The sequence below is a fragment of the Acanthaster planci genome, linkage group LG06, assembly GCF_054643075.1.
Source record: "Acanthaster planci isolate LZ-2023a linkage group LG06, COTS_SCS, whole genome shotgun sequence".
NCBI classification, from domain to species: Eukaryota; Metazoa; Echinodermata; class Asteroidea; order Valvatida; family Acanthasteridae; genus Acanthaster; species Acanthaster planci.
Genome location: NC_141782.1, coordinates 9,708,892 through 9,721,144, shown reverse-complemented (window position 1 = coordinate 9,721,144; position 12,253 = coordinate 9,708,892). Strand labels below are relative to the sequence as shown.

The 12,253-nt window shown below is 42.5% G+C and overlaps 1 protein-coding gene across 1 annotated transcript; it reads left to right on the top strand.

Moving 5' to 3' along the window:
- Positions 1-5,350: 5,350 nt before the first annotated feature.
- On the top strand, positions 5,351-10,440 carry LOC110975670 (uncharacterized). Its single transcript, XM_022228344.2, has one exon. The coding sequence runs from the start codon at positions 5,777-5,779 to the stop codon at positions 6,755-6,757; it is 981 nt and encodes a 326-aa protein (XP_022084036.1). The 5' UTR covers positions 5,351-5,776; the 3' UTR covers positions 6,758-10,440.
- Positions 10,441-12,253: the final 1,813 nt, after the last annotated feature.

The following is a 12,253-nucleotide window of genomic DNA, read 5'->3' as shown; positions in this document are numbered from 1 at the left end:
AATTGCATGGAAGAGGGTAAGAAATACATCTCACCCTTCGGTCAAATAAGAAGGGGCGTATATTTCATTGGAGCAATTGGGAAGACGACGATGTCGACTGTCGAGACTAATGGGTCCAGTCCACTAATTCAAGCCCCATTGAAAACAGTGTAAAATCAGCACCGTTCAGGGCCCAATAGCATGCACGCCAACATCCCTGAGATTTCTGAAACACAAATGAAATTCTTGTCTGGTCACTTATCTTTCAATTTCTTTTCAATTTTTTGTGGGTTAACCAATTACATTTTTAATTATTCCCACAAAACAAAATCACCCCCCAAAAAGTGATTTTTCCGAAGTCTGATTGCAGCCATTTTTCAAGTGGCAACCCTCAACTTTCTCGGGCACTTAGGACCATTTTTCAACCGTAGTTTTCAGCCCTTCTGCCCTCATATGAAAGCTCAAAGACCCAGGGAGTTGATCCTGGCGACGATTTACACAATCTCACCATTTTGGGGGCCAAACAATCTCTTTTTTCAAAAGATACTGTGGGGGGGAGCACTTTTAATGCTAATGAGCTGGTCAGAAATTCTCACTTGAATTAGTGGTCTGCACCCTAATATGTTCAAGCCAGACTAAAACACATACTTTAACACCCACAAGCAAAACGTACAGGAATGGTGTCTTTCCAAAGTATGCTGAGTATCAGTTTTACAGGTGAATTGCATATACTGTACTTTGTACGATTGTGTTGATTGATGAAGGGAAAATGTATCATCAGTATTTGGTGTTGGATGCATAAATCCGGGGGAAGGATCTTACAGCCTATCCCAATCAGAAAGTGTATCCTCTCCGCCAGGGATCTACTCCTGTGGAATCGCGTCAACATGGCGTTTTTATCGTTTCAGTGGGTAAATTTGTGGGTAAAGCACACGTCACAAGGCAAGAATAGTCCCCTTTCTGGCGGTGAGAGAACACCCACTACTGGTTCTTTCTACACTTCTTCAAAGGAGAGAGAGAGAGATCCCCTGCTTGTACCCGAAAGCTCTGTTGCCAACACCCCCTCTCCGCTCCCATGTACTGAAGCAAACTACCCCAGCCCTACTCAGCCATCGGTGCAACGACCCCACCTGTTGCAAACCGCAACCTTGTCTTAAGCCCAGCTTTTGTGAGGGAAAAAACAAAGAACCACAAAAGTGAAAACTTCGTTGAAAATTTGGAAAACTGTAGGCCGACATGTGCTTACAACCCAAACACATTGTAAAGCCTCTAAGGTCACCTGCGGCTCATGCAAACGTGCAAACTGTGTCCTAGTGACCACACCCCTACCCGAGGGCCACTGCGTCCCGAACGGGTCTTGTTAACCACGGAAAGAAAAAATATAACCTTGGAAACTGGCTTGACCAAATATTTACAATTAGGGAGTTGAAAGGATTTGAAACAGACACTTCAGATTACTGACACTATGACATACATGTACATGCACAATGTATATGCGCAGTTGTTTCTTACGTACAGTCGTTTGCCTAAACTTCATTTGTAATAATTAAGTTGTAAAATTCAGTAAAAAAAATAGCGTACAATCTTTTTTTTTTAATTTGATATGATCACTGTGAAATCTTGAGCTTTTTGGATGTGGTACATGTATGTGCTTCAGTAAGACAAAAACCGGGAGATGCTAAGGGTTGCTAGCAACAACGCGATGGGCTAATTTCACTGATAGATGTTGACAATTCAATGGTACCTTCTGTTCACTCTAAACACTTCTGTTATACTACTAAACGACCAGACTTGTTAACGCTCTATTTGGGCAATTATTGGGTCCTCAGTGCATTTTTTTTTACCTGGCGTATAGAAGAGAAGAAATCATACACATCATATTTGGATTTTAATTCTTTCTGATGTTTCCATTCTATCATAATTTTCCAGATGCAGAGCAGACATTAAGTTTGGCTGCTGCAAGTTCCCCCAGATCGGTGCCCAGGTCAGCCCCCATTGGGACTTGGCCTTCCGAGGTACTCAACCTAGATGCCGGCCAACCACCTGTTCTTCAAAATGGACACCCTAGAATTAATTAAAAACCTACGGGATATTACCACGACAACGGTACGCGTGACCTTACGAGGTCATCCTACATCCCTCGCCATGTAAAGACAGTCCACTGAGAGCTGAAAATACGACAATTTTCCGCATTCATTACACTGGAAAATGTCTGTCTTCAATTTACTTTGAATCGTGTCTGGAAAATAATGCAATAAATTCAGAAGGAGGGGAGAGGGTCGTCGATTCGCTCCACATTTTGTGTACCCAAAGAACAGAGCCAAGTTCCCGATAAATCTATGCGGGAAGCATATTGATCAATATTGTTTTTATCCCTTTCCCTCCATTTTGGTACAGTGTTTGTATTGCAAGACGCTCGCCGCGGACAGATTTAAAGGAGTCCTTGTGTAAGTTATAATGGGGAATGGAATTTTTCCTATAATTGGGGCTTGCACGTCCTCCAGACGACCTTGTTTTGTTCCCTCGCCGAGTTGATCCATGATCAGACCTAAATAGTCTGGCAACGAGCCTCACGGTGGACCTAGAGTTGGGTAAACAGTCGAACTTCCGAGGTGGGGGAGGGGGCGGCTCAACAGAAGAAACACTTGCTCACTGATTTCTCATATCTGTACCTACAGTTCGAGTCCTCCTACAATATCTGAAAATTAATTCCCTTCAAGAGACCTGCCTTTGATCGAATGTCTAACACTTCTTTTTGTTCGGAGCTGTGCGACCGCGGGGGCATTTTCGTGATTTGTGGGTGATTCGTATCCAGCTAAATCTTCAAATGATAACCACTCTCTCATCGACATTTACCTGTAGCATAAACTCAAACTCCAACAGGCTGACAGAATAACGTCATCACAAGGTCACTATGTGTGTTAAGATATTATTAACAGGCAAATGTTACTTAACACATCACACGTGATAAAACACTTCATGCGTACTTTGCTGTGCGCATGGCAATAGGACTTACACGATCCTGCGCGTAGTCGTATGAGTGAAGTGCTATTCAGAAATTTCGCGTATAAATTGTGCAACGGCTTTAAATATTATTATAATTATGTGCATTCACATGTGTATGCTGGGTGGGGCATGAGGGATAACAGCTTACACAGTTTATACCAATTTGAGGAGGTAAAAACTCGACTTTAAAACCCGTGACACCAAAAATATAATATAACATTTTAAATAAATATTCTGCCCAAACACTGGAACTTAAGCTTGCCCATCATGGGCAAATTTTCCTCTGATTTCTTCCACTGAAATAACTGTAGTTCACCAGAAAATGAAAACGATTCCACGGAATCTAACTCATCGTTGTATAAATCGGATGGGCTCAGTCATCATGAAAATGCGTTGTTTCAATGTGACACCCATGATGCCCGATTGGTATGACAGTGGACCGGGTTCAAGCAACACTTGTGCACGTCCTCGCATGCAATAAAACTTTCACTTCTTTCTGTACTCAAATGGAAACCTTATAATTGGCCGGGTTATTAAGAGACAAAGATACCTCAGAAACAAAATTATAGAGGGATCTCAGGGAATCTTTTCCAATTTCCGAGTTGGCTCCACTAGTCTCTATGCCTGCGGACATGCAGTGGGTCATTCGTGTTCAAGTGACCAGTCTGGTCTTGTAACTGAACACAAGAGGGGCTTGTTATCGTGCCCAAGATGGCGAATTATACTGCCACTTAACCCACATTAAATAGGAAGCAACTTCTCAATAAATGGGTGATCGACTATGAAAATGTATCATAACTCATGTTTTTCTGCTTCCACTCCTTTGAAAAATATTTTAGGACAGCAAAAGATCAAGTACCTGTCGTCTGAAACATACAATATCAGATGCATAGGAAGAATAAAAGGAGAAATTGGTCTATATAAGCTAGGCAATTTCTCTCTCTCTCTTTTAAAAGTGACAAAACCTGATCACAAATGTGGCGTTCTGTTCGCTTGTTTCAAGAATAAAGAAGGGGTAGGCAAACATAGCACCACACGCCTACAACGTGTGTATATAAAAACATGTGAAAACCTTGGAATTTCGTGCTTCAATGCCCCGCAAAACGCGGACATTAAAAGGCAAGTCAGCGATACTGTGTGCTGTCCTGCGATCTGAAGCTGGATGGACCCTTAATTTGGAAATGTGAGCGAAGGCAAGTTGGCTGTACATGTACACATGTACATGTATGACCTTCAGTGTACTGTTGATGTTTCGTCACGTGTTCAATAACCACAGACTGAAAGGACTGTCTTAAAAACCGGGGGTAACAAACACTTTTTTAACCTTTTGTGTGAATGGATTTATGCGGGATTAAAACTGTGTCCATTTTTCATATGAGTCAGCTCTGCGCGCCCCTTTAAAGATGACACATACTTGGATAATGAAAGTCAACACGGTGAGTCAACCCCTTTGAAAGGAATCACAAAAGGAACTGAAGAATATCAACCAACGCTTCTACTGATGTGGCTATTGCCCAACAGGTTGTAATATGCCGTCTTAAAGGGACCTGACTAATCATAGGAGCATTATGTTGACATTATATGATTGTTTTTGCGAGGAACCTGCTAAGAGAGTAAATATAGCGGGCCTATGCTTGTTCAGGGCTCAATTCCATGGAGCGGCTAGGCAGGAGATGCTGCTGGGTTCGATTTTTATATTAAGCAAAGCCAACCCACTTCTGATTAAATCTGTGTGCTTTGCAGTTCTCCAGTTGGTCCCTACAGGAAACAGACAAACCAAGGCCAGCATAACTGAAAACTGCAAAAAGGTTGTCTCCCAAACCAAAATGAGGCTAAAATATCCGCGGTTGAAAACCGTGAGAGAGTATTATGTTATGTCTCCATTCTCTAGAAATTCCTAAAAGCCTGTCATGATAGAGCACATTTCGTCATGGCAGCGTGTACTGCTCTGTTAATCAGTGATACAAGAGTCTACAAAAGATTTATCTGTTTTATCTTTTAGTACCTGGCAGGTTGGTACCGGGCAGCACCCCTGAATTTAATCCACATTCGTTTCGATTGCTCTTCGGTGAAAAGTCACTAAATAAGCTAGAACATATTGTTTGTCGAAAATTGCTAATATGAAAACAATATCAACCTTTGGTCGATATGAAAGCACGAGTCGGGCGAGTGATCACGGCAATTTGAATATCGATACTAAACCTTCCCGCCGTGAACTATGAACATTGCACAACAACGCTCAAAAGAGAATTACTTCATCCGGGTAATCCCGCCACCTTCAGGATCGTGAAGATGATTGGTTGGGAGTGATGTAATGAACTCGATATAGGAAGCAATATCTGACGTCAGCGCGGTCGGTGACGGGGTATATATTGGGATTGCGCTCAGTGCAGCAGCCGTTGTTTGCCTCATTCACTCCTTGGGATCCTCCACACCTACCGGCGGTTTGTCTGGTAAACCGTCGCAAGGTCCTTCCCTTGGGGAATCGGGTTACAGTCTCAAATTTCTCTCCGGGGTTGCCCCAACTCACCCTTGTGCGCTCTAACCACACGACCAGACCGCGAGAGCGCATAAACATAACAGGAGAGACAAGGAGACACACACACAAGTTATTTATATGACAAGCGAGACAGGGGTAGCCGTCATTCCAGCACAGCAAGCTGACCTCGGTAAGGTCACCGCGATTAGGCCGAGCAGTACAGCCCCGCTAGTTTCCCCGGTGCTAGCTCGGCGTGTGTAGCCGTGACACTATCGAAAGCCACCTGCTTTTGCTGCCTGCAGTGTACGGGAGATGGCAAGTACTGATGAGACCAGCTGTGACTTCGAGACAGACGCAGCTCTGGCCATGGAATACATTCAGGATTTCGACCTGCTTCCGTTGGCGCTGGAACACATCGAGGTGAAGCGAGAGGACCAGGCGAACTCGCTGGGAACGTCCTGCCTGATACAGGGCCAGGGAGCCGGTTCTGCTGCCGCTGTGACCAGCAGCGGTGGCACGGGCGCTGTGGCTGCAAAGCGACGCTCTCCCCCGACAAGCCTGCCCAACCTCGGCACGGGATCCCTGACTCCGTTAGTTGAGTCCCCGTGCGTTGACGTGCCTCCTTCACCGGACGATCTGGGTCTGATTCCCAGCCCGGTCGACATGGAGTACAAACCAAACCTCGATGAGCTGTATTGGATGTCGAGCATCCAGTCTCTGACCACCATCAATAATCTGCAGCTGATGTCCCCGGTCTACAGTACTGGCGACACGGGTGACATTACGACAGCCACCCGTCCCTCTGACCTCGACTGCGACAAGTATTCGGACTGTTCCGGAACTGAGCCTCGCGACGAAGATGAAGAGAGCATCTCGTCCGCGGCCGATTCTGACAGTACCGACCCAGGCGCTCCCGCCGTGACCAAGCCGACTAAAGACATTTTTTCTTTGTACCGCGACGATGAGTTAGTTCGCCTGACAGTCAGGGAACTTAACCGTCAGCTTCGTGGATACAAGAAAGAGGACGTTGTGAAGCTGAAACAGAAGCGACGGACACTCAAGAACCGAGGCTACGCGCAGTGCTGCCGCACCAAACGTCTCAAGCAGCGGTTGGATCTGGAACACAGTCAACTCTTCCTTCACACCGAGGTGACCCGGCTGAAGAAGGAACTGGAACGTGTTCAGAACGAGCGAGACAAGTATCGTAAAGAACTCGAACTTGTCAAGAGTGCCCGCCGATTGAGAGCCGACAGTCTGCCGAGCAGTCCTGAGTCCCCAGAGTACTTCATGTAAACATGTGACATTACCACCTTGCAGCTAAAAATATCAAGCAGCTTTTGGCCAAGTTCCAGTCTCCTCTACAATACTTAAAAACACACGGAACTGTGAACTTTTTGCCAGACTCGACCAGAGTTCATCTCATGTAAAACTGAATGTAAGTGTAAACCTGTTTAGCACCGACGAGAGAAGGTTTAAATTGCAATTACATTTAGCACTCAAAGCATACAAGTTTGCATACTTGCATACTTAAGTTTTTGCTATTTAAGCCTTTTCTTAAAGTAGTACTGCAAGAAAAATTTACATGTATTCAGTTATGCGACCAAACCAATACGCAGCTGTGTGGATAGCGTTTCTCACCGTACTCAAACGTTATGCAGATGTTGTCATGCATGATCAAAGCAAAGCAGATCGAAGCAGATGTATCGAGGACAAGAAACTAATCTTCAGTGGTCCCGAGTTAAGTGTCACACAGCTGCATGTAATTGGCATAGTTAATGTACATCAAAGTTAGTCTCCTTGTCGCTGTAAGCTGTGTAATTAATGTAATGTATGCAATGCCTTGCATGTGTTTGTCAGCTTTACGCGCCCTTTTAGGCGACAATCTTGCCGATTTTGTTATCAGAAAAATATATATTTTTATATAGAATACCAGGGCACTGACGCCAAGGTATCTGGCAGAAAACTGGAAAACTACCAATTTTGTCAGTCGGAACAACGGGTAACTATGGAAACGAAACAAGTAAAAAAAGAGTCGTATTTGTTTAACACCTCAATACGCAATACGAAAACTGAGAGCAAAACAAGTTAACAAATGAAAGAAAAAAAAGAACAAACAACCAAGTAAAAAATAAAAAGAAATATACATGTATGCAGTTAGATTGAATTCCGCTCACGTGGTTTAATTCAAGCTAAATGTAATAACGAAAAAAAAGAGGAAAATATATAAAAAAGAGAAAAAAACAGACCGGGGCATAGCCTGATGCAGAAATATTGTGGAGGTATTTCTGCTCGGCAGGAGCTCTGGTCATCTATTACGTCACACTTACGTCACTACGCAAGTGAGTGATAGAAAGTCAGACAAAAACGAGTGGGCAAAGAGTTCTGCTCAACCTTATTTGTAAATTGGAGTAAGTAACTGTACACACTGCTATAAAATTGTACAATGTAGAGTTTGAGGGGCGAGTGTTACCACGTTTAGTCAGCATGCATTGTGCTAAAAGTATACGTGTACTGTAGAGGCCGAGCGCAGAAATCAGACGGGCATTTCTGGGTTTTAAGTCGAGAACTCATTACTGGGAAGACACTTAATTGTGGACAATTAATAAACCCCAGACCTGTCCTTTTCTGAAAAGAGAAAGGCACAAACAAATGAGACTTATACATTAAAATCTAGCCAAGGTTTAACGAGGGGTTTGAATCTTGTTTAGCAATAGCACTGTCCTATCAGAGCGTGCTCTTCGCAGAATGTGCCATTACCATGACGTGAATGAAGTGGAATGTGTGTAGCGGAACTTAAATTGTGATATAAATACCCAGAGAAGTGTATTTTATGTTAACACCGCTTTCGTGTAAATATACAAAGACCGGACCCATAAACTATAAATGGCGATTTTGATTATCTTTGGCTAAGTATGTTCATCAGGCAATGACTTTTATCCTCAGAAAGTGCACGAGATTCCAGTGCTTCATTACCGTGAACTACACCGGGGGCATAAGATACTGATGTGTGAATGACGATAAAGTAACAGTTTCCGTCTTATGCATATCAGAAGGACAAAAGTAATCAATCTTATTACATGTATTTGTTACTGATGTTTGAACATGCTGTGTGTATCTTTTTATGCACATAGAATATTCCAAAGTTAAGTACTGAATTATGAAATGAAAAAGTGTGTAATATTACTTAAAAAGCTGCGAAATCCAGTGTCTTTGTCAGGACTTTGTTGTATCAGTGAATTATATACCTCTCTCGTTTCTTTGCTCAAGTGGCAGTCGATAATGGACATTTGTCCATACATGACGTAGGTTTGTTTGAAGTGAGATTCATTCCATTTCTCGACTGCAGTTCAGCTGCAGCGCTGTAAGTACGAGGCTGTTGCTTAAAATTATATTAGAAACAAAATTGTAAGACAAATTTCAATTCTAGAATCCTTACAAGTCAATTAATTGCCTGCCACTTCCTAGTTGGGACCAATGCAAGCCGTTTTCAATGAAAAGTAAGACTAACAAAACTAAACCGTACAAAACAAAACACCTGGTCTGTGTGCCACCTCGTTAAGCATGGATCAAATATGGTTTTGACAGTGACTTTTCTAAGTAAGGGCCTAACTGTCGAACAACATACCATTTGCGCTTAGGAAAAAAGGATACGTGATAGCATGCATTTGGTAACTTTGACATGAGCTACATGTATTTCATCAAAAACTTGAAAAGTTGAATCCATGAGTGGGAGGTGAAACCAAACTATTAAGAGCGACATATTTATGATTGTGACACGCAGCAGATTTGAAGAAAAAATGACTGTGTTCATTTCCAACAACTGAGCCGAAGACATTAGTTTTCTTATGAATAATTTTTGAAAGTGTTTATAAAAAATTGTGTTTGAGGAGGTCAGTGCCCGAATGAAGGCAGAACTTGCTGACGTTAAATTCTCCTAGCGATAATTTTTCTTAGTCTCGTCTTTTGTTGAACTTTTCTTAATGTTATCCTGTTTGTATGAAACTAGTCGTCTTCCCCTTTGGTTTAAGTGTATTGAAAATGCACCTTTTTAACATTTAAGATAATAAGATGGTCCATGCTTTTCTGGACAACTGAGGGCGCTGTTGCTGTGATGTCAGTTACAGAAGACACTGCTTGTTTTACAGGTTTTTCTATCCAACTTGTGAGCATAAAATTTGCCTGTCGAAAACATTACTGAGAAAGGGTTGATCATTGGTTTATAGCCCTGCATTCACACAAAAATTAATCACCAAACAAATGAAACTTCAGGCCAACAACGTATAAAAAATCCAGCATAACTTTTTTGTGAACAAATCAATGTAACATTGAATATTCTTCCAGGCATGACATCACAGGTTTGGTCATGAATATGGGAATACTAAAAAATATACAAAGGTACCAGAGTGCCCTTTAAAAATAGCAAAGAAAAATCAGTACGTTTAATAAGACACAAATGCGTTTTCAAGAGCTGTGCGTAAAAATTTCATTGCGTAGATCCTTTAACCTCCAAGTGATCAAATTTGTCTAAATTTTGTTGTCAGTATCCTCGCGAGTGTATTGCGATTTTAACACTGCAAAAGACTGGTTCCTGGACCACGATACTATTTGCAATGTCAGATGTAATGTGACAATAATTGTACATTTTCACAACGAACAGTGTCCAATCCTTTAAAGAATCAACCCTGTAAAAACAAATAGATTTAGATGTACCTAAGTCCAGTAGTTTTAGTAACAATGGATGATTTGTTTTGCCAGGATTCTTAATGATGTTTCATGTTAAGAATTGGTTTTATATTACGTCAATCACTTTTCTCTTGAGAATTGAGCATGAGTTAATGATAAGGTTCAAAGAGTGTGCTGCAAAGCTTGTTTATGTTTGAAGCAATTAAGCTTAATGGTTTTGTTGCAACTTCGTTCCTTTTATTCTTGGAGTCAAACAATAAACAAAATTCTGTTTTTTTTTCAGGAAGCATAAATCATCTTTGTGGTTGGCAATTTGATTACTGTGTGTCTAAATGGTGTTAACCGCCAACTGCTAAACCCAAACTCCGTGAACTTCATACTCGTTTTGTCACGTTACATACAGTGCACGCACTACAAGCAATAATGTCCATAGAGGACTCTTTCATCGAGAGGAAAGGGAAGGGGAGCTTAAGTGAAATGTGCTTGCTAGCCGATGAAATGAAGCAGCACTGTTTTGGCTTGGGATTTGGTTTGTGGTTCTTTTAATTATCGGAGGTCGCGCTTGATTGGACGTCTGGGACATCACGCCATTCTGATCGCGTGACTCGGTTTTTAGAAATGAGTGTGTTCGAGTAGCTTCCTCAGGGCAGCATGCACCTCGGAGAGGCCGTGTTTGCTGTGTGTAAAACGCGCAGAAGTGTGAGGAATAAGTTGAACCATGCAGAGTCAACTCGTGGAAGCTACTCGAACACACCCAATATTTCCAAGTGTATTACCCCTACCCCCCTCCCATGGTGAGCAAAGGACCTGCTTTAAACTACATGTACACCGATGACATCTCCGGACATGGTTCCCAGAGCACATGTAGTCGTGACCAAGCAATAGCCCACCTGTCACGGCTCACTTGCTTGAAAGAGTGCAATTCCAGTGAATAACGGGGAGCCCTTGCTGCTGTTTAGGGAATGCCAGCCTTTGAAAGAAAAAATCCGTTTGGCGCTATCAGGAGCACGCATCTACGCTTCACCTCTTCTGTGGACACTCTGGAAGTTCATTCTCTAGCGTCATAATCTTCCATCCCTTTTCCCTAGTCTCTATCTAAAGCGCGTGCCCTCCAAACTTGTTAAAAGATTTTTAGAAATAAATACGGAGCCGCTTTTCTCAACCAAAAAAAGGTTGTTTTCAAGTCTCACCCAAAGCAGCAACGAAAGTAACAAAATTTGCTGTGCATAATTCCCTCAACTAAATCTATTTATGTCAAGGTTTCAGGAATAGTTCGCTCAAATCAGAAAATATCTAATTCATTTTCAAGATGACGGAAGGCGAAGAGTGTTGAGACGTCCTCGGCATCCAGATGAATGCGGGCATGTGTGACCTCCGCTGTTCCCTGATCTGGGCCAGCGTGAAATGACTCCATATTTTCTGATATCCACTTTCTTTTCACTCACCAAAATTCACCCAAATGGCTTCGAGTCGGAATGCGTGTAATGGGTTAAACATGCCGAGCTTCTGACAGGGGCTTTGCATCTGGCAAGATTTAATTTCAGCTGGCGTTTTGTCATGAAAATTCGGTTACACGCGGGAAGGCGCCAATTACGCTGATACGCCACTAAAGTTTTCCAAAACAAAATAAAGACGGGTCAAAGAAACTTTCTTGGCAGATTTTTACGTTAACCTAGATCTAGGGCAAGTCTGAGTCTCTGGTGATCCCTGCAAGGAATAAAAACCGAGCAAAGCTAAGTAATGGTTCGCTCCAGACAAGGAGATTCCAGCAAAGTTAACTTTATGTAACTTTTAGAAACAAATGTCCCAGTTAAAGACGAGTCCCACGGAGCCACCCCATCCCATGGCACAAAAGTCTTAGCTTTCCGTACTCTAATCCGTACAATCAAATCAAGGGTAGACCCAGTACCATTTTGGGGGGGGGGTGGCCTGAGCCTCCCTAGATTCACCGTTGAATCCAATTTACAAAGTTTGCCCGTTCCCAGTAATCATTCCAACGCCATAAACGACCACAAATCAAACGTTTTCAAGTGGTTCTAGACATTACTTAGTCCGGAATGAACTATTAATTTCAGGGAGTGATTTTTCGGAACCAATTTTTGAGGA

Bases quoted from the DNA above. Each gene is read 5' to 3' on its own strand.
- LOC110975670 (XM_022228344.2), top strand. From the start codon at position 5,777: ATGGCAAGTACTGATGAGACCAGCTGTGACTTCGAGACAGACGCAGCT.